Here is a 20,978-nt window from a genome sequence, read left to right as displayed (position 1 = left end):
CCCACTGAAGATGCTCAGTAAATCTCTATTGAATGAAAGAGCCAAAAAAAGGAACACTGCCTATCATGTCCTTCTTTCAAAACTCACTCTACTCAAGAAAACATCCCTGACTAACACTAATCGGGCTCCAGATGTGATTCTACGCTAGCAAACACTTTGTCCCCCACCACCTGCCCCATCCAGAGGAAAGCTAAATATCGGGAAACAATGAGTTTTCCTAAACTTGATGTGACGAGGAAGCTGGACAACTTTTTCATCTAACCTGCACAATCTCATCTTACAGTGACCCTCTTATTTAAAGAGCTGAATTGGCTTGACCAGGTATATCTATTAGCAAATACAAGAAGAAACCCACATTCCAACCACACGGCATTGTTTCTTTACTGGCTTACTAATGGCCCACCACAGAATGAGTGACCAAGAGCTAATGGTAGATGAGCTTGTACTTATGGCTCTTTACCAGGCCTGGGACCTCCCTTGGTGTGCAGACTTTGTCTCACCATCAGACCACCAAAGAGGTCTGGAATCATGCTTCTTTCCTAGTCTGTCTCTTTGTGGACAGGCAGGATATAAAGCTGCACACACACGGGCTTCTCACAAGGGCAGTCTGAGGGCTGGTCTGGGTGGGCATTACAGAGTCAGCATAGGCTGGCCCTGGTGTGAATGGCAGAGCTTCCGCCTGCCCCTTGCTAGGCACAGCACATAATCATCCCAGGCCTGAACTGGAACCCAAGCATGACGCAGGCATTTTCACCTCCATGTTCCCAGCCAATCATCCCCTGTTCCGAGGTGCCCAGTGTCTCCCGACAGAATCCCGCTCTGCCCCTTCTTTGTGCCTCGGACATTAGAAGCTCCCAGGGAAACTCCAAAGAGCAGAAGAGAGAAAGGTGTCAAATGTGCTGATGTTCTTTGAGATGTCTCACCATCTTATTTTGCAAAACCCAGAGCTACTCCTTCCTATGATAACCCAACTACTGCACCACGTGCTCTATAATCCAATGCAGAGAGGAGAGAGGACCATTGTTCTGGGGACACACTTTATGGTGTCCTTCCCAGCAAGAGACTCGGCTTCCCCCACATAGCTGAAGTATCCTGGGGACCTACCTCATCCCCAGAGGAATTTTGAGAGATGGAGGCCCCAGCACATAGGCCCTGCCCTCTGTCCAGCTCTGCCCATCCATCCACCCTCCTCCCCGTTGTCACTGTCCCTCCCCACTCTCTCACTGACCACCAGCTCTGCGAAGCGGATGTTGAGCTCCTCTGTGTTTGGGATGGGGCTGGAGAACTCCAGGAACTGCAGAGGGTGGTTGTCCCGGAGGTTGATTTCAGGGATGTCACTGCCCCCGAAGCAGCACAGGAAGCCCAGGCCATGGCGGCTCCTCTTGCGAGGGGCCATGGTCACTGCAGGCCAGGGGGTGTCAGCAGGCAGATGCCCTAGGTCCTCATTGTGATCTGGACAGGAAGAGAGAACACAGGGTGGTCAGGCATACAGTCAGATAGGCCAGGGCAGAGGTCACTCTGCCTTCATGACCTCTGTCCCACAGGCTGCAGGGAGCCCTCAATCCAATAGCAAAGGCCCCCCACTTCCTCCCACAGCTTCCATCTGTTCCCTCCAGCTCTTTCCACATGGAGGTATTTACATATCCTCCCAACCATGCCCTCTGAGTGTTACCTGCCAAGATGCTTTCACATTCCCCTTCCTTCCCCCCAGAGAAGGACAAAGGCTGGAGTCACTGAATGGGACTTCCAGGTGGCCAGAGCTGACTTTCCATGAATGTACAGACAGGACCGTATTCCCTGTCTTCTGTAAGATCAGCTTCCAGCAAGGCTCCTTTACTCACTGGATTAATTTCAGGGTCTGGGGATAACTGAGTTGAAGGCACAGTCCAATGGGGAGGAAAGAGGGGAAGAAGGCTGGCAGAGTAAACACTGAGCTAATGATGTGGCATAGCTCCTGGAGCCTGGGTCTCCGGAGGAGGAGGGGATGGAATGCTACAGAGACTTGTACAGTGATCTGCTCTGTCTTCTGTACTCAAGCATGCTTGGATGAATGTGAAATAGCAACAGGCAGTGGTTCACTGATCCTTCTAGAAGGAAGAGGCCAGTTGTCCTCAGAGAGTTACCCAGGGGAATCAGGGTGAAGCCTGGGTACAGAAATAGGACTGATCATTGGAATGGCGTTTGACATACGGAAGAAATCTGCTCAGGTTTTCTTTTTATACCAACCAAGAACAAAGGCCACTGTTCTGTCCAGAGACCAGAACTGATGGATATTTAACAGCTGAGTAGTCATTGGAACAGAAAGGGTTAAGTCTCTGGCTCACCACTAAGAAAGCCTAGGCCAAGGATGACCAGCCTGAGAAGGAACACTACCACCGTCATTGATGCTACATGCCCTACAGATCAATTAAATCTAACAATCAGTACCCAGGCCTCCTGAGAGGCAGGACCATCCTCAATCACTGGTTCCTGACAACCTAAGGGGGTTCAGTAAAGAGACCACAGCTTATGCACCAAACTGCTACCCGGCCAGATTCTCCCCATCCCATACTTACAGATCTTAATTTTTTGGACATAAATTGGGGATTCTGTTTTTATCCCTGTTGAATATCATTGGTTTACGGTCAAGATACTTTAGAATTTTGATTCTTAGCTATCTCTCCTGGATTCAGATCATTAACAGATTAGAATGCCTCTGTAGTCATCACCCACATCATTGCTAAAATGTTGACCATATCAAGGACATAGACCCTAATGATGTAGGAATACCAGGGAACTTTCGTCAGTATTCTCAGGGGACAGTCCTTCAACCAGCTCTAAATCTATGTGACTGTGCTCTCATCTAGCCCTCTTTTCTATAAAGTCAACATGAGAGATTTCTCCTAAAGCCCTGTGGAACTCAAGATATGCTAAATCTATGACACTCTTTGAACCAAGCTCTAGAATCTTATCAAAAGAGAAAATAAGATAAATGTGGCATAATTTGTTCCTAGTGAACTCAAGGTAACTTCTAGAGAACACTGCTTTATTTCCTAAGTCCTAGCTAATAATTTAGTTTAATCTCATCTGGCCTCTCATACATCATGTTCTGTTTTAACTGTCATTCTAGAATTTTTTACCAGCTGTATTTTATCTTTTTTTATAAACTTTGTGACAGACTTTTTAGTAGGCCCAGGAAAGCCTCAAATAACACATTATGGAAGATTGCCTTGTATTATTGGTTATCTTTTTGCTGCTGGCTCTCACAAATAGAGTGAGGACTCCTGTAGGGCAGGGGCTGTGTTCTCCTGCTTCTTGGACAGACTTCCCCCGCCCCTACCTGCTTTTTTTTTTTTCTTTTTTTTTCTGAGACAGTCTCCTGCTCTGTCTACCAGGCTGGAGTGCAGTGGTGCAATCTTGGCTTACTGCAACCTCCACCTCCCGGGTTCAAGAGATTCTCTGGCCTCAGCCTCCTGAGTAGCTGGGACTACAGGCACATTCTACTGTGCCTGGCTAATTTTTTGTATTTTTGGTAGAGACGGGGTTTCACCCTGTTAGTCAGGATGGTCTCAATCTCGTGACCTTGTGATCCACCCACCTCGGCCTCCCAAAGTGCTAGGATTACAGGCGTGAGCCACCACGCCTGGACCCCATTTCTATAGCCAATAAAAGCCTTATGCTCCATGAGGGTTCAATAAATATCTCTTGACCAATTGGGAAATGACCTATGCTCATGGAAAAGGAGGAAAGAGGGGTCCTTATTAATCAGTCAAAAACTATGGATGAAAATCTAGGCTACTAGCAACTGATAAGCAATCAAGAAACTTTATAAGGAAAAAGAGAACCATCCTAGAGGCTGAGGATAGGAGAAGCAGCCCACAGGCTAGCACAGCAATCCAGGGACGTGGCGGCAAAGACCTGGATTGCTTTGCAGGTAATCCAGGTCTTTGCCGCCACGTCCCTGGATGGAGTAGGCTAGCAGCAGAGTAAAACAGAGAGGAAGGGGACTTTGGGATTCCCTTGGGACTTGATAGCTAATGGCCAAGAGTGGGTAAGACAAAGCCCTGGTCTCTTCCCATTAGGCTTAGTAAAGTACCAACTCTGCCGTGAGATAGGGGTGGAATCCCTGGGGGTCCCCTGCCCATTGTCAAGTGTGGGATGATCACGTGGAATACAGACCAGATCCCCTTTGTTCCATCAGCCTCCAAAATGCAGCTGCAGCTGGTGAGCAAGACTGCTTTGTTCAGGGCACTAGGCATGGGAAGGGAGCTCTGAGAGGCAGTGAGGAGGCTGGGCTGACAGCACCACGGGGTGCTAAGGAGGGACAGGAGAACCTGTGATCTCTCTTCCTGCCTTTGATTCCCCAGCCTCTTGTTCCCTTGTCTCCCTCTTACCTTTCTTGGCTCTATCAGAGGAATCACATGTGGGAACAAGGGTGGTATATAGCTAGCATACCTTGGCACAGTCTTACACCAGCTGTTTACAGCCACCACCGCTCTGACTGGCCGGAGCCTGTGCCATGCCTGTTAATTATTAGAGCATCTCCGCTGAGTACAAGGAGTGAGGCACAGTGGTCCTCAGGAGAGGAGAAGTAGACACAGACCCTGTGAACAGGAAGTACCATCCCCCAAGAGAAGGACCTCATGCACGAGGGGGCTGCTGCATATGTGTCTTTTTGAGGGGCTGCGTGTGTGACAGCTCCCAAGTATGTTTATGCTCCTGAGGACAACGCCCTCCCAACCAAACCCTCTTAAGTCTTTTCTTGTCCCCCTTTCTTAAGGCCCCATCTGAACATCCAAGACTAAAATCACAGGCTCTCTGCTGGAAGAGGCCTCAGAAATCATGTCACTTCATGGCAGAGATCCAAAAATTGAGGTCCAAAGAGGAACTGTCTTCTCTGAGGTCACAGGCCTGGGAACAGAGCTGGGATTAAAACTCAGGACCCCAGCAGCCAAGCTGTGGTCCGGTCACTGCCCAACAGACCTTGTCTCCCCCGTTAATGGAACTTTTCTCCCGCCTTGCCTTCAGCTCCCCAATGGCCTCCCTCCACTAGAGCAGACCAATCTCAACAGCTTAGTTTATAAGTCCCTTTAGAGAGCAGGAGAGGTTTACAGAGGCTCTGAAGGTCGCCTGCTTCTCCTTGTCAGTAGGAGCTGCTTCTATCTTCTGAACCCCAATTCCTGACCCACTCCTGCTCTGACGCCTCTTTCACTCCAGCTCCCTAGTGGCAGGGCGGGGTGGGCAGCAGAGGTTTTGAAGTCGGGAAACTGGGATTCCCTCACCTTGGTTTTCTCAGCTGGTGCCCGTGAGTACTCTTCACCTCTTGGAGCCCCAGGTTCCTCATCTGTGACACCCTGATCACAGGGTCTTCTCCACTGGATTTCAGTGAGGAATATAGGAATTAGCAGAAGTGAAATGCCTGGAGCACACTGGGCACACACTAAGGGAAGCACCGCCCTGCGGCAGGCCTCCAGCCCCATCATCGCCAGCAAGGGGAGACTCGGCCTGCCCAGAGCCTGCAACCCTCAGCCCTTCTCCAGGCAACGATGGGGCCACCGAGGCCTGGCATTCTGGGACTCTGTCTGGCCAGATTTAAGAAGTCACCCGGATCTGCCCTCCTCTAGGACAGAGGAGCTGGGCTTTTCCCTGGGCTCTGAGCTATCTCTAGGTAGAAAAATAAACAAATCTTCATCACTGGCCCTGGACAGGGAGAGGGAAAGGTGAAGTGGCCTTAGCAATTCATTTCTGCAAAACCTTTTTAGAAGAGGAGTAATGAGGTTTCCACCTCGGAGGAGAATTAAGAAGCAATTGGAAAAAGGGGATGCAAAGACAGAAGGAAACCCAGTGGACTTGAACTCAGGCCAGAGACATTTAAACTGCCCCCACCTCCACCCACTTTTCTCTCCACGAAAACTTCCCCAGCGCCAGCAGCTCCCTGCCCTCCACATCCTGTCTCCTTGCTCCCTCCCCTCTTCCTGTGGGGATGAGGCCCCCTCAGGACTATTAGTCCCCAAGCACAGACCAACTGGCCTAAGACATCAGACCATAGGTCACAGCCTGTTAAGCAACGCCTCCCATGGCTCCAGCCTGACCGAACCCATCACAGTCAAAGTTCCTCTACATTGCAGCAAAAGCACATTACTCTTCCCAGTTCTGTCACTCCCCAGCAGGGGTTCAGCAGGCCACAGTGTTAGTCTCTCTGGGCCTCAATTTCCTTTCTGTGCAATGGCAGGGTTGGACTAAAGACCTCCAAGGACTTTACTAGCCCTGACCTTTCACACTGCCTGTGCAATCCTATTCCCAAAGGCTTCCCAAGGGGCTGTCCTTAGCCTGCACTGAGCACGTCCCCCACATTGCTCTCCAAGCCAGGAAGGACTTCCTACCACTTGAGCTCATTCCTTCCATTTGGTTGGTAAGGATGCAATCCTAGCCCTTACCCTCAAACCCTAACCCCTAGCCTCTGCACATACCAGCTTTTACATTTCAGGACTTCAAAAGCCCCACATCATCAGTGCTTATCCCTGAGTCTTACACAGAAACAGAACGATACTAACACTTGAGACTTTTCTATGTGCCAGACATTGGCTTCGTCTACATTTTATTCCCCCAACAACTTCTGAAATAGCTGGCTTCGCTTTAAAGAACTTACAGAGAAGAAACACCAAAAACGCAAATACAAAAACAAAAGCCACAAAGGCTGTTGTTCAGAGTGGTTAAGTAGCTTGCCTAAGGTCACACAGCTAGTTAGGGACACAGCCAGGATTCAAACCCAGGACTGTCTGACTCTAAAGCTGTAAACCGCTAAGCCATAAGGCACATGTCCAGGAAGTCTGCTCAGAGTTTTCTCAAGTATTATAAAGATTCATATTCAATAATTCACGATTCTGCATTTCCTGTGAGCTGGGCCAGGTGTTTTGACAGGTGGGCAATCTCATTTCAGCTTCACAACGACCTTGTGAGGTGGTTATTATCATCCCCTCTTACCGATAAAAATCCTGATGTTTCAGGAGCTGTTACATTGCTTGGTCAATGACACCCAGCTGCTAAGAGACAGAGCTAGGACTCACAAGCAAGTGTTCTCACTCTAAGCCTCGTGGTCTTGTCACAGAACCAAAGGTGACTCATGAGCTCCTCCTCTAGCTCTTGGGGACAATGCTATGGCTTTGGGACATTCAAATTGCCTCCTATCTTCTCCCTCCAGACAGAGGAGTAACAGGACAAGGACATGGTATTGACTACCTCTCCCTGGCCACTTCCAAGGTACCTACTGGGAACCAGGTACTGTACTGATCATTTTCTGCATTATCTCATTTATTCCCCCAACTCTACAATAAGATCATGATCCCTTCTTACTGATGATGACATTAAGAGTCTCAAAGGTCAGGCAAGTTGCCCAAAGACCAAGTTTTAGAAAGTGAAAGGGCTGGGTTTGAGGACAGTATTGTCTCATGCAAACACATGTGCTTTTGACCAGCTTGAGCCCATGCGTTGAACCCTGACCTGTGATGAGGGCCCAGGAGTAAACAAGGCATGATCCCTTTCCTAAAGGTCTCCTTCTAGTAGGCGAGCAAGAGGAGTCCAGGCAGTGACAATGAAGAGAGTTAGAGAGTGAGGTGTTTGGGAAAGCATTGAGAAGGCGGACCTGGTCCAGCCTTGGAGGTAGGGAGTAAAGGGGAAGTCAGGGCAGGCTTCCAGGAGGAACGGATTTCAGCTAACCTTGAAAGAGAGGAGACAATCAAGGAACATTACAAGGGGAGGGAAAAGGTACTCCAGGCAAGGAGAACAGCATAAGCAGAGGCACAGAAGGAAGGGCATGGCATGTGTGAGCACAGAGTCCTGACCAGTGGCTTTATCCTTTGGTGGCTAAATCAACAGGCAAAGGGAATGGAAAGGGTATGCGAGCACCCTGGTTTGATGGCAGAGCTGCAGGCATCCTGGGGAGCCTGCTCCTTTGCCCTCCTCTCCCCACCAGGTCCCCTGGGGCTGGGGCTGGGGCTGGGAATGGGGCCTAGAGCTTCCCAGAGCTGCTGCATGGAACATAAGGAATGTAAACCATTTCCTGCTCCACAGGCGGACGGACGTTGCTCCCTATACGCTGACCCTGCACGTGCCATGTGCTGCTGGGTGTCACCCAGGAAATGGCCCCAGGCCCAGCTTGGGGCCTGGCTCTCAAAGGAAGAGTCTAGGCTTTTCCATCCCAAGTGTCCCAAGTGACACTACCAGACCCTCTGCCCACCCATTTCCCCACTGTCCACCTATACTACACCTGCTTCCACCCCAAGCCTCTGCGGTCTATCTCCTCATGCTGGTGGACAGCAAGCAGGCCTGGGGGTCCCTCTTAACTCTAATCCATCTACTTCCTCCCTGAAGCTGCTGAATTACCATCACCCAGCTCTACCCCACATGCTCGGTTGAATTCTGTTCAACATCAACTCTAACCAGGTGACTTCAAACAAGTTATCTGGCCTCTCTGAGCCTCAGTTTCTTCAGTCGTAAAACAGGAAATAATAATAGCAAATAATTCATAGGGTTGTTGGGAGTATTTAATTCGTTAATATTTGTAAAGCATTTGGAACAGAGCCCAGTAAAAGTAAAGACTATTATTACCTATACAGATATGCTGCTATTCTGCTTGTGAAGATACCTGAATGTTGATGGTATTACAGAGAGTTTTCTTTCTGTAATTTCATTAGTTTTACATATTACTATAGGGCTTGGCAGATATTACAGGGGCCAAGTTCAGCCCACAGTCTGTTTTCGTAAATACAGTTTTTATGGGAACAGTCACGTCCATTCATTTAAGCATTGTCTGCAGCTAATACCATGCCACAGAGACCGTATGGCTCACAAAGCCAAAAACACTTACTATCTGGCCCTTTACAGAAAGACTGCCAATCCCTGGATTACTGGATTGATTCCTATGCAACTGAAAATATCCAATTATTTTTAGCGCATACAAATACCAATTTCATATGATTCCACTTAATATATCATACTGGCTCCTCACTTGTCCTATCTGACCCATTAAATTGAGAGCGCTGCCCTCTAAATCCAGCAATTCCAACCATAATAAAGATATAATTATCATTTACTGAACACCTACCATGTCCAAGGTTTATCTCAAACTTTCATCTTCCCTATTTACAGACGAAGAAACTTGAGGCTCAGAAGGACGCTAGGTGTGAACCTAGGAACTCAAACCAGGTTTCCAGATGCCGCTGCTGCTCTGAACAATCTGACTTACTGACTTATACTGTGAGACTCGGGCAGGGCTGGGGAAGAGACAAGGAGCACTTTCAAAAATAAGCACACGCTCTTTCCAGGATTTGGGGAGCTATTCTTAGCAGCCGCCTAAATTACAGTTTCCCCCTGTGCTCTGGAAAAGGCAGAGAAAGCAAAAGTAAATTCTCTCGGCCTCTGAGTCCCCTCTGTGCAGGCCTAAGGGTGGGAGACACAGGGAGGCATCGCTGAGACCCAAGAAGAGGAAGGAGAGAAAGGAACATCTTTCCGGAAAAGTGAAACTGAAAATCTCTCAAAGTGACATTTCTCAAATTTGGGGGTGAGGGCGGGGGTTGAGGGTTTTCCAACTGTTTTTCTCATTTTGAGAAATGATAGAGAATAAAGGATTCTTTGAATCACTAGGGCAGTAAACAAGCAAATGGTAGTTCTCCAAGGTCATGGTCAAGCATTCATTCATTCATTCATTCATTATTTACCCACCCACCAAGTAAATGCAACATATAAAACAATGTTCTGGGTGTCTTAGATGAGGCTGACATCAGATCTTAGGATGTAAGGGAGGCAAGGAGGTGCGGCTCCAGGCCCTGGGACTACAGGTGGAGAAGAGTGACTTCTGGCTGGGGGGATGTGGAACATTCACTAGAAGAAGTGTCATCGAAGCCGAGCCTCAGAAGAAGGGAGGGTGTCAGCACATGCCAGGGGACCAGAGGTTGTCCAGGAAAGCATTCTCAACAAGCAGCATGCCAGAATGAGAACCTGGCACCAACGACAGCCCAAACGAATGAGAAGCTCTACCAGGGTGATTCCCACTGCGCCTCTCAGGACTCAAAGGGGTGCAGTGGGAACCAAAACTACAGCCAGAAAAAGGAGGCCCTTGAGTGACAAGCAAAGAAGGAAGAAGCCATTGAAGAATGGGCGGCTTGTGGCCGATTAGTTCACTGGCTTACAGTAGAGGAGAGAGTTTTTAAGGTCTGGGGTTAGAAGAGACATTTCTGGTAGCACTGTATGGGTGGGAAGACATGTGGGAGAAGTGGAAGAGGAGAAGAGTTAGGAGGCAAGTCTGTGTGTCTGGGTAAAAGGGAATGAGGCCCTGACCTGCCAAGAATAGAGAGGAAGGGGTCGATGCTGGTGGTGCCATGAAGGGGTGCTGACACGTGAGTGAGAGGACGAGGGGCCGCACACACAGAGCAAGGACCTGCGCTGACGATGAACTTGGGGAGTGTGGGGAGCTCTCTGGGCAACAGCTATGAAATGAAAGAGAAGGAATTTCAGTGCCCATGTCGCTGGTACCCATTAGAGCCAGAAGTCTGGGGCTCCTGGCCAAACGGAAATCACCCTATAGAGGAGAACCAGAGGCCTCCCCCATCTGCTTCCCCAGAAGCCAGGCCCCTCTTCTGGCTCACACAGATAGGTCTGCTGTTACTGAAAGGTACAGAGAAAAAAGCCTCCAGCTTTCCTCCGTGCTCCACTCCCAGCTCTCCCACCAGAGCAACCCATCACAGAGGCCTCAGCACCATTCCACAGCCCAGGGCTGGAAGAAGCCCCATTGGCTACGATTCCTGGTCCTCCCTCCCAAGGTCCCAGCACAAACAGCATTCTGTCACTCTTGAGGGAAGGACCTCAAGGTTCATTCAAGCCAAGCCCACCCTAGAAATCTAGCAGGGCCTGTGCACATGGTCCCACCTAGCCCCCGGGGCTGCGCCTTCTCCAGAACAAGGTTCCCTTCCTGCCTTTCTACCAGAAAGGCCCTGCTCCTGCCTCGGGACCCACAGGCAGGGTCCATCTCCTCAGGGAGGGCAGATTGGGATGGGCAGGAACTGGGGGGGTGGGATGCGAGCTGAGCTGGCCCCTGGAAGGCAAACGTGGTTGAAAACACAGATCCAGGGTGACGCCTTACCCCCTCCTAAATTTTGTGCGTACATTTTCACCACTTCATTCATTCTTTCAAACAAATATTTGTTGGGCCCCTAAGTACCATGCTAAGAGCTGTAAAAACATATAGGAAGCATGAGTTCAGTCTGGCTGAAAGGGGAGACAAATCAATATAATGAAATGTGGACATGGTTATGATAAAGGAAGTCCGAATGTTGGAGGAAGAGCTGCAGAACTGCATCGCCATGGGAGTTCTAGTCCACCCTGAGCCCTCTGCTCATAAACACGGGTTAGAGGGGGCATCATAGAGCGGAATGAGCGCTGGGACTACTCAGACCAAAGATCAAGAACAGAAGTCCAACCCAGGGTTATTGGTACTATAAGAGACTGAAAACACCTGGAATAGTAAAACATAAGGATGGGTTAATACAGGTCAGTTAGAGAGAGAGAGAGACACAGATGCACACCTGTATGAAAGCCTGAAGTAATTATCTTTGAGTTGCTAGGGCTTGGGGTGATTTTCTTAATTTTTCCAAATTTCCTACTATGAGCATTTATTATTTTTCTCAGGAAAATAAAAAATGTTGTTCTTAAAAGAAGAACCCTAGACTAGGAACAAGGGGACCTAGGTTTGTGTGCTAACGCTGCTCTACGAGCCTACCTGAATGACCTGGGGCAAGACAGCGTAAGTACCTTGGGCCTCGTGTGTAGATGCGCCAATCAAACTACACATTGTCTAGGAGTCTCTTCTTCCCCTGTCACCAGGATCTGTGTCAGACAGTGCATAAGGTGTTAAATGATGCTGTTTGAATGGAATCCTATCCCATGAGCTCCCTTTAGTTCATCATTCACTCATTTGCTCATTCGTTCATCCGACCGCCATTTTTAGCACCTACTCTATGCCCGGCACTGCTCTTGGGGCTGGGCACGTGCAGGTAAACTCATCAGACACAGCTCCTGCCCTCACAGAGCTACAGTCTCCCAAGCTCAGAGTCCCTTTTGTCATTTGTCTTCAATCCCTAATGCCCCATCCTGTGACTGATTCTCACCACCTTTTTCTCAAATGCCTTGGATGCATTTGTTTCATTCCCAAACACCAGGCTCCAGACCAGCCCCACATGATCACGAGCTGAGACCAGGGCCAACCTCTCTTTTCCCTCTTTCCCAGCCACCCTGCAAACAGCTCTCTGGATGATGCTTCCAGAGTGATTCTGCATTCCTGGGTTCAGCTGAATCGACAGCAGCCTAGGGCCCCTGGGTAGGTAAGAACAGGGCACTCACAGCCTAGGTCACACTCCAGAAATTTCTTAGAGGCAGACGAGATGGCAAAGAGGACTAGGAATGGAGTTTGCAGGACAAAGCATCAGGAGGGATGTGGATGGAGTGGGGTCTAGGAGGGACCCTGAGTCCTCGTGCACTGGACAAGCACAAAAGATGCTCACTAAAGATGAGAGGAGAGAGGGAGGAGGAGGAGAGAGAAGACAGGAAGTCACATCTTCGGCTCCATAGGTGAAGAGGTGGAGAGTGGTATGTGTGCACAGTGTGTATGTGTAGGGGGTATATGTATATGTGTGGTATGTATTTCTGCATGTATGTGGTATGGTGTATATTTATGTATGTGTAGGTAGTATGTGTACTTGGGTGTGTGTGCATGTATGGTATATGTATGTCTGTATGTGGTATGGTACATATATGTGTGATGTGTGTGGTATGTGGGAGGTATGTAGGTGGGGTATGTATATGTGTGGTGTGTGTATATGTGTATTTGTGGTGTGATGTGTGTGGATATGTGTATGTCTGGTGTGGTGTGGATATGTGTGGTATGTGTGGTGTGTATACATGTATATGTGTAGTATGGTGTGGATATATGTGGTATTTGTGGTATGTGTATGTGTGGTGTGATATATATATGTGTGGTATGTATAGTGTGTGTGTAGGTGGGGTTTGTGTATATGTGGCATGTGTGTAGTTGGTGTATGTACATGGATGGTGTGTGTATATGTATGTGAGGTATGATGTGTATATGTGTGGTGTGTGTGGTGTGTGCATGCATGTATAAGTGCTGTGTGTGGCGTGTGTTCAGGTGGTGTATGTGGTGTGTGTATGTGTGGTATGGTGTATGTGTGTGTGATATGTATGTGTACTATGTGTGTGGCATGTGTGTAGGTGGGGTATGTGTATGTGTGGTGTGTGTAGGTGGTATATGTGCATGTGTATATATATATGTGTATGTGTGGTGTGATGTACATATGTGATACGTGGGTGGTGTGTTTGTGCACGTGGTTTGCGTGTAGGTAGGGTATGTATGTGTGGTGTGTAGGTGGTATATGTTCATTCACGGTGTGTGTGTAGATGTGGTTTATATGCAGGTGGTATGCATCTGTGCTGTGTGTATGTGTGGTGTGATGTGCTTGTATATTTGTGGTATGTTGGTGTGTATGTAGATGGAGTGTGTGGTGTGGTGTGTGTATTGTATGTGTGTGGTGTGCATATGTGTGGTGTGGTGTGTGCATGTTTAGGCGTGGCATATATCTGTGGTGTATGTACATGTATGGTGTGTGTGTGGCGTATGTGTGGCATGCATGTGTAGTATGTGTGTAAGTGGAGTACATGTATGTTTGGTGTGTGTGGAGGTGGTATATGCGCATGTGTGGTGTGTGTATGTGTGGTGTGATGTTGCAATGAATGTGTGTGTGGTGTGCATAGGTCAAGTATGTGTATGTGTGGTGTGTGTGTGTAGGTGGTATGTGTGGTATGTGTGTGTATGCGTATGCTTGGTATGTGTCTTTGTGTCTGTGCTGTGGTGTGGTGTATGTGTTGTGCAGTGTGCGTACAGGTGGTGCATATGTGTGGTATGTGTGTAGGTGGTGTATGTATATGTGCATTTCTGGTGTGTGTACATGTGTATATGTAGTGTGTGGCATGTGTATGTGTGGTGTGTGTATGTGGTATATGTGTGGCATTTGTGAGGGTGGGATATGGGGGTGTGTGTGTGTAGGTAATGTATATGTACATATATGGTGTGTGTATATGTGTATGTGTGATGTTATGTGCAGAATGTATGTAAATGGGGTTTGTGTACATGTGGTGTGGTGTGTGTGGTGTGCATGTGGGGTATATGTGTGGTGTGTGTCATATGTGTATGTAGGGAGTGTTTGTAGGTTATGTGTGTGCGCTCTGTGTGGTATGTGTGTGCTGAGTATACAGATGGGGTTTGTGTGTGTGGTGTATGTGTGGTATGGTTTATATGTATAATATGTGTGTAGTGTGTGTACATGTGTATGTGTGGCAGGGTATATTTAGATGGTGTGCATGTATGTGTATATGTGCATGAGTGTGATGTGTGCGTGGTGTATGGTGTCCCTATTTATGGTGTATATGCGTGGTATATATGTGATACATAGATGGGGTTTGTGCATGCATGGTATGAGGTTTGTGCACATGTGGTATGTGATTGTGGTGTGTGGTGTATACACATGGTATATGTGTCGTGTGTATAGATGGGGTTTGTGTATGTGGCATATGTGTGGTGTGTAGTGTGTGGTGTGCTTGTGTGGTATATACACATGGTATATGCGTGATGTGTGTGGAGATGGGGTTTGTGCATGTGTGGTATGTGCACGATCTGTGTGTGGAGTATACACATGGCATATGTGTGATGTGTGTATAGATGGGGTTTGTGTATGTGTGGTGTCTATGTGTGATATGTGTGTAGTGTGGTATATGTGTGAGGGGTGCATGTAGATGGTGTTTGTGCATGTGTGGTATATGTATGTGTGTGGTGTATATGTGTGGCATGTGTAGTGTGTGTAGATGGGTTTTGTGCACATGTGGCATGTGTGCATGGTATATATGTGTGGTATGTATGTGATATATGTATGTGTGTGGGGGTGTAGGTGATGTACATGTGAATGTGTGGTATGCATATATGTGTGTTCATCTCCAAAAAGCAAAAATACACATTCTTGTGCCCACTTCCAAGTCTAAGTAGTAAGACGACCCAGGCAACTCCCCAAAGTATATGAGCAGAGCAAATAGTAAGATTACTGAAAATCAGCCCCCATGCCAATTTCTAATCAGCCCACTCTTTGTTTAGAAAGGAGTTGCCCAATCATAATATTTAGGAAATGCAATGTCTTTTCCTCTTTTTCCCATAAACCACATTGTGGCCTGGGAGCAGAGACCCATTCAAAGAATGCTTACATCCACCACAGACTGGAGACTGAGTATCCACTATGCATTTCACTTAATCTCACAACAACCCAGAGTGGTCAGAATTTTCAACCGATAAGGACCCTGAGGTTCAAAACCGGGAGACAATGCCCAAACTGGGGCTCTTCCTGTAATACACTATTGCATTCCAACCCAGCTTCAATTTAGCTCCAGGTGTGTGTGTGTGGTGGGGTGTGTCCAGCAGATGTAACTGGGTTTCCCTTGGGTGTATGTTACAAAAGGGCATACCTCCTCCCAACCCCCTGCCTCTGCTATTTGAAATCAGGGTGGTAGGTTTTAGCTGCATCCCACTGAGCCTGAGATAGAAAAAACAAGTTACTGACAATAATGTATCCCAAACTATTCCACGCTCCACACTTTAAAACATAAATATTTTGCATATTTCTAGAAAAGAGAATACTAGTATTTACTAAAAGCTAGACTAAGCTCAAACTTTTATACCTAACATTTAAGTATCCCAACATCCTGCAAAAGTGGTAATATGATCTCCATTTTTACATATAGGGAAATTAAGGCTCAGAGAAGATCAGTAACTTGCCCAAGTCAGTAAAGTTGATAAAACATGTGCCCTCAGTCTGACGGATTCCAACATTCAGATACAGCCTTCCCACTGCAAGCAGAGCACAGCTTGTAAATGGCAGCATCTCTGTACACCACAGGCACCCCCACAGCCATTGCACCTCCTGTGGTACACATCCCATCTCTTCCCCATTTCCCCATCCCGGCACACAGGAAAGAACTCAATGCTTGCATAACGAAACCCCGTCCCTAGTCACAGACAGCAATTGGCCCCAGCGTCTCACCACACACTTAGTCACAGAAAGATCCAGGCTGTCCTGTCCTCAGCCTCTTGGGTATTCGAGCTGGGCATACTCAGAAGGGCCCTGCGCTTAAAGCTCTGCTGTTGCAGTCTTGAAACTTTTACTAATTTTTGAACAAGGAGTCCCGCATTTTCACTTTGTGCTGGGCCCCGCAAATCATGCAGTTGGCCCTGCCCATCTTCTTCGGCAGCCAGCATGGGCAGTCTTTCCCAGGAAGAGCGGCCCAGCTGGCCACTCCCTGTGTGTTTCCAAAAATGTTACCCACAGTCTCTGAATGGTCAGGACTGAACAGAGACAAGTTACTTTAATCTGGAGTGGCTTCCTGTTCAAGTGGCCCTGATCTAGATCTGTTACTTCTGGGCTACCCTTCACCCTGATCTTTCTTCCCCATCACACCCTACTTCTCCACTCCACACTCCCTGGTTTCCAGCCATGTTGACCCACTCACTCCTCCTTAAATGCACCATTGCTCAAGGGACTGAAATTCCTAAAGGGCAGGGACATTTTTATCTCTAACTCCCCCCACAGGGCTCTTTCCATACACACAGCAGGAACTTGATAAGAGCTAAAGGATTAAATGAATTGCTACAGTGTTATCTGTCAATTAAAAGAAATACGTTTTTAAAAATGAATTGCTGTATTTCTTGAATTCTTGACCCTATCAATTATAAGACAGATCATCAATGTGATGACATGACATTAAGCATACACGAAGCTTGTATATCCTTCTGAAATTAAATAAATAATAAAAGCAGGAGATTATTTTAGCTTTGAAACATAGTAAAGAATAGACTTGCTCATTCTGCATGTGGGTTTTCAGCATTATCCCGCACCCCAATTTCATGCCCACCTCCCTTGCTTCCTCCCCATCTTCTCCCATCCATCCTCACTGCAGATCCCAACTTCCCCAAGCAGCCTTCCTAACTAACCATTTCAATCTACCTGAATTCTCTTAAATAAACTCAAAGCACTTTTTGTCCACTATTTAAAGAACACTTCACTGTATATTCATGGCACTTTATGTTATTTGATATCTTGTATTCATTTGTTTTTTATTTTTACTTATTTATTTTTTGAGATGGAGTCTGTGTCCCCCAGGTTGCCATGCAATGGCACAATCTCGGCTAACTGCAACCTCCGCCTCCCAGATTCAAGTTATTCTCCTGCCTCAGCCTACAGAGTAGCTGGGATTACAGGCATGCACCACCACACCCAGCAAACATTTTTGTATTTTTAATAGAGACGGAGTTTCACCATGTTGGCCAGGCTGGTCTTGAACTCCTGACCTCAAGCGATCTGCCTGCCTTTGCCTCCCAAAGTGTTCGGATTACACGCGTGAGCCACTGTGCCTGGCCATGTTCATGTTTTTTATACCAATTAACATCTCCCCCATCTAGACTCTGAGCCCACAAGAATAGCTCCTGGCACAGTGGCATGTCTGCAGCAGTTCCTCAGTCCTCCGTGAGCTTTTCCTGAATGAATGACATCTAGGGGCAGTGTGTGGGAAGAGGCGGAGTGGAGAAAGTGGTTCAATCCCCAGGAATGAACGTTCATGGCCAACCCCATGACTCAGATCCTTCAATCCATGAAGGAATCCAGGCCATGGCCAGACACCCTCAATAGGTGTCTCAAGTGAGTCTCAGCAAGCAGGAAAGGAATGCTTCTTTATAAACCTGCATGGTTCAGTCAGATCTTGGAATTCTCAGATAAATGCAGGATGTTTTCATTTGTTTGTTTCATTTCTGTTTTTAATTTCCCCCTGCTCACTGTCAACAAAAGGCATCTTACATGTAAAAGGTATGATATTTTTCCTCTGTGTGTTTTGAGGGATGCTTTCTGTAAAGGAAATGAGACTCTGGCTCCAGGACTTCAGGCTACAGAAGCTGAGATTTCCTCTAAGCACGCAGGCCAATCCCCAAGTCATGAGAACAGTCCTTGAATTGACTCCCCATTTCTAAATTGCCTTTCACCCCGGACATCCCTCCAAGCTCTGCCTCGATTATTGCCACTGAAGGAATCCCCCTCCTGAGTGCCCAGTGTCGAAGCCACTTACCCATCTCATCCTGGAAAGTGCACTTTGCTGTGTGCTGCCTCTTTCCATCCAGTCACCCCTTCAGAGGCCTTTTCTCAGTTCTCCCTCCTCAAGTTGTGAACAATGTGAAATCTGATCCACCTGCCCCAAGAACTCCACGCTCTCTTTAGCCTCTTTGATTCAGCTGGAGCCACTCAGGTTGGAGCCCCTCCCCTCCCAGGAATCCCTCCAGGTAGAGGCCCTCCCCCTGGAGCCCCGCCCCCCAGGAGCCCCTCCCTGGAATCCTGCCCCTGGACCGCCTCCCCCTGGAGCCCTTCCCCAGCTCTTCCCCAAGGAGTTCCCTCCCCCTGGAGCCCTGCCCCTGGAGCTTCTCACCATGGAACCCTCCACCTAGGACCCCTACCTCCTAGACTCCTCCCCCTGAAGCCCCTCCCCCTGGAGCCCCTCAGCCAGAACACCTGGCAAGCCTCACTTCCTGCTGGAAGCCTTCCCTGCCTTCCTTCCTCCTCCTCAGCATCCTGTGTTTCTCCCATAATCAAACATCAGGCAGATCTATTGTTTCCTGAATTACAGTCACTCTCCCTGGGCTGTGATCTTGTTAGGTCAGGCACAGTGTCACAGTGTAACGGGAACCCTAGTGCCCAGCACAGAGCCTGGCACATAGTAGATAGACCAGGGCTTTGGCAAGGTGCAGATCTTGGATGTCTGGCCTTATCCCTTATCTCCTCCCCTCCAAAACTCCCTCCATCCCCTTACCTCAGACTAATTCAGCAACAGTCACTCCAAAATTCTCCTTTTCACATCTCCATCTCCATATTTCCAACGATCTACATTTCTATTCAGATGTGCTTATTATGCTAGTGTCACCAACTTCCCCCACAACTGATTTCTCTCCTTTCCTTCCCCCTTCGGACCACCCTGAACTTCAAAGAGAAGCATCTTTAACTCTTCCTTTGTCTTAAATACTGTTATATGGCAGGCACTTTATATGAACTATCTCACTTAATTCTCACAAGAAAACTCTTAAACGTGGGTATTAGCATCTGGATTTTAAGGATAAGGAAACCAATGTTCAGTGAAGTGAAGCAACCTTCCCAAGGTCACAAGCACAAAACTGACTGAGCCAGGATTAGAGGCAGCTTCTGACCTAGCTATCTTTTTTTTTTTTTTTTTTTTTTTGAGATGAGGTCTTACTCTATTGCCCAGGCTGGCGTGCTGTGGTGCAATCTCGGCTCACTGCAACCTCCGCCTCCCAGGCTCAAGCAATCCTCCTGCCTCAGCCTCCCAAGTAGCTGGGACTATAGGCATGCATCACCATACCTGGCTAATTTTTGGATTTTTTGTAGAGGCAGGATTTCGCCATGTCACCCAGGCTGGTATCAAACTCCTGGCCTCCAGTGGCCTGCCTGCTTCAGTCTCCCAAAGTGCTGGGATTATGAGTGTGAGCCACTGCACCCAGCCATGACCCAGCTGTCTTAAACGCCCATTCTTCTCCCCCAATACACACACTCCCACACCCACACACAGTTCTCTATTTTATAAATTATCCAGTCTTCATACTCGGTCGGTTCTACTTAGAGATGCTTCCTGCACCAAGTCTGTGCTCACCTGTGTGAACACTGGGCTTCCCTCACTGTCATCTGGGAGACTGGCGGTGCAGAGCCTCCTGCAATTAGCTGGCAGTGTGGTGGACTCACCTCACACTTGCTCTGTAAGCCTGCACATGCTCTAAGCTTGGAACCACTTCTCTCAGGTATTGTCCTTTCCCGCCAGCTTGGCTGACCTCCAGCCCAAGCTAAGGCTGACCCCTTTCTGCTGGACTCCATTTGCACCCCTCTCATTTCTCCTTTGGCTTTTCCCTAAAGTCAGAGCTCACCTGCATTTTGTTTTCATTGAGCGCTGGTTATCTTAAAATTTGTCCCTGGGCCAGCAGTATCAGCATCACCTGCAAATTTGTTTGAAAAGGTAGCTCCATCTTCATAATAATAGCAACCATAATCCACAGCTACAATTTATCCACGTTTCTTCTATGGGCCATGCACCTCCCTGGGTGCCTCTGTGTCCTCCTTCAACTCACAAGAAAAACGTGAGGTCATTATTACTGTGATCTCAAGTTGACAAATGAAGACACTGGGCCCCAGAGAGGCTGAGTAAACCAGGTGAGGTCAGACTGTTAGCTGCTGGCAATACTGCCTAGAACCCTGACAAGCCTCACTCAAAATCCCCGTGCTCCTCTCTCACCTGCCAATCTTCTGCAGATCCCTACCAGAAGGCCTCCACGTGGACTGACTTGAGTGAAGCTGTGATCAGGGAATTATCTGTCAGGCGTGTGCTGGTGGTAGAGGTGGTTGGAGGCTGGGGGGGTCCATCCCACAGGGAGAGTATAGGACTGATCAGAGGGGGCCTGTTTTGATTCCGGTGCAGCAAACCTTTACTGACCACCAACTAACTGGCTTGAATATGCTATCTCATTAAATTCAGCAGTAACTCCATAAAATATATGGCATTGGGGTTTTGTAGGGGCCATACATAAAAGTTTCCCCTTCATGCTTGAGTTCAGGACCAATTGAGAAATAGACACATGAAGCTTCTGCTAGAGGTCAAAACAGCAGCTATGTTTCTGATAGAGCTGTTGGGAGGATATGGCTTCACTGGCCAAATGCATTTCCTAATATTCCACCCATGAATGAGGCCAATTCACACATCCAATCCCTGGCATAGGACAAGACCATGGACCTCCCCATAGGAGCAGGCTCCTGACCTCACTGCCAAGAGCCAGTCAGTTGCAGCCGTCCTGCAGG

At 48.0% G+C, this 20,978-nt stretch overlaps 1 protein-coding gene across 7 annotated transcripts in view; it reads right to left on the bottom strand.

The window, feature by feature from the left end:
• The window catches only part of DAAM2 (dishevelled associated activator of morphogenesis 2), a 117,462-nt gene that overhangs the window by 47,426 nt on the left and 49,058 nt on the right, over positions 1-20,978 (bottom strand). For 5 of the 7 annotated variants that reach the window (XM_032253631.1, XM_032253632.1, XM_032253634.1 and 2 more), the window contains exon 2: positions 1,229-1,452. In XM_032253631.1, the coding sequence (XP_032109522.1) occupies positions 1,229-1,452 (224 nt within the window). Of the gene's footprint in view, positions 1-1,228; positions 1,453-9,082; positions 9,930-11,116; positions 11,206-20,978 lie in introns of those variants that run through there. The other 2 variants (XM_032253633.1, XM_032253636.1) reach the window with 2 other exon arrangements.

The sequence above is a fragment of the Sapajus apella genome, unplaced genomic scaffold (assembly GCF_009761245.1).
Source record: "Sapajus apella isolate SASKATOON/1434 unplaced genomic scaffold, GSC_monkey_1.0 scaffold83, whole genome shotgun sequence".
Lineage (NCBI taxonomy): Eukaryota > Metazoa > Chordata > Mammalia > Primates > Cebidae > Sapajus > Sapajus apella.
Note: the sequence above shows the minus strand (reverse complement) of the source record. Positions and strands in the feature narration are given on the sequence as shown.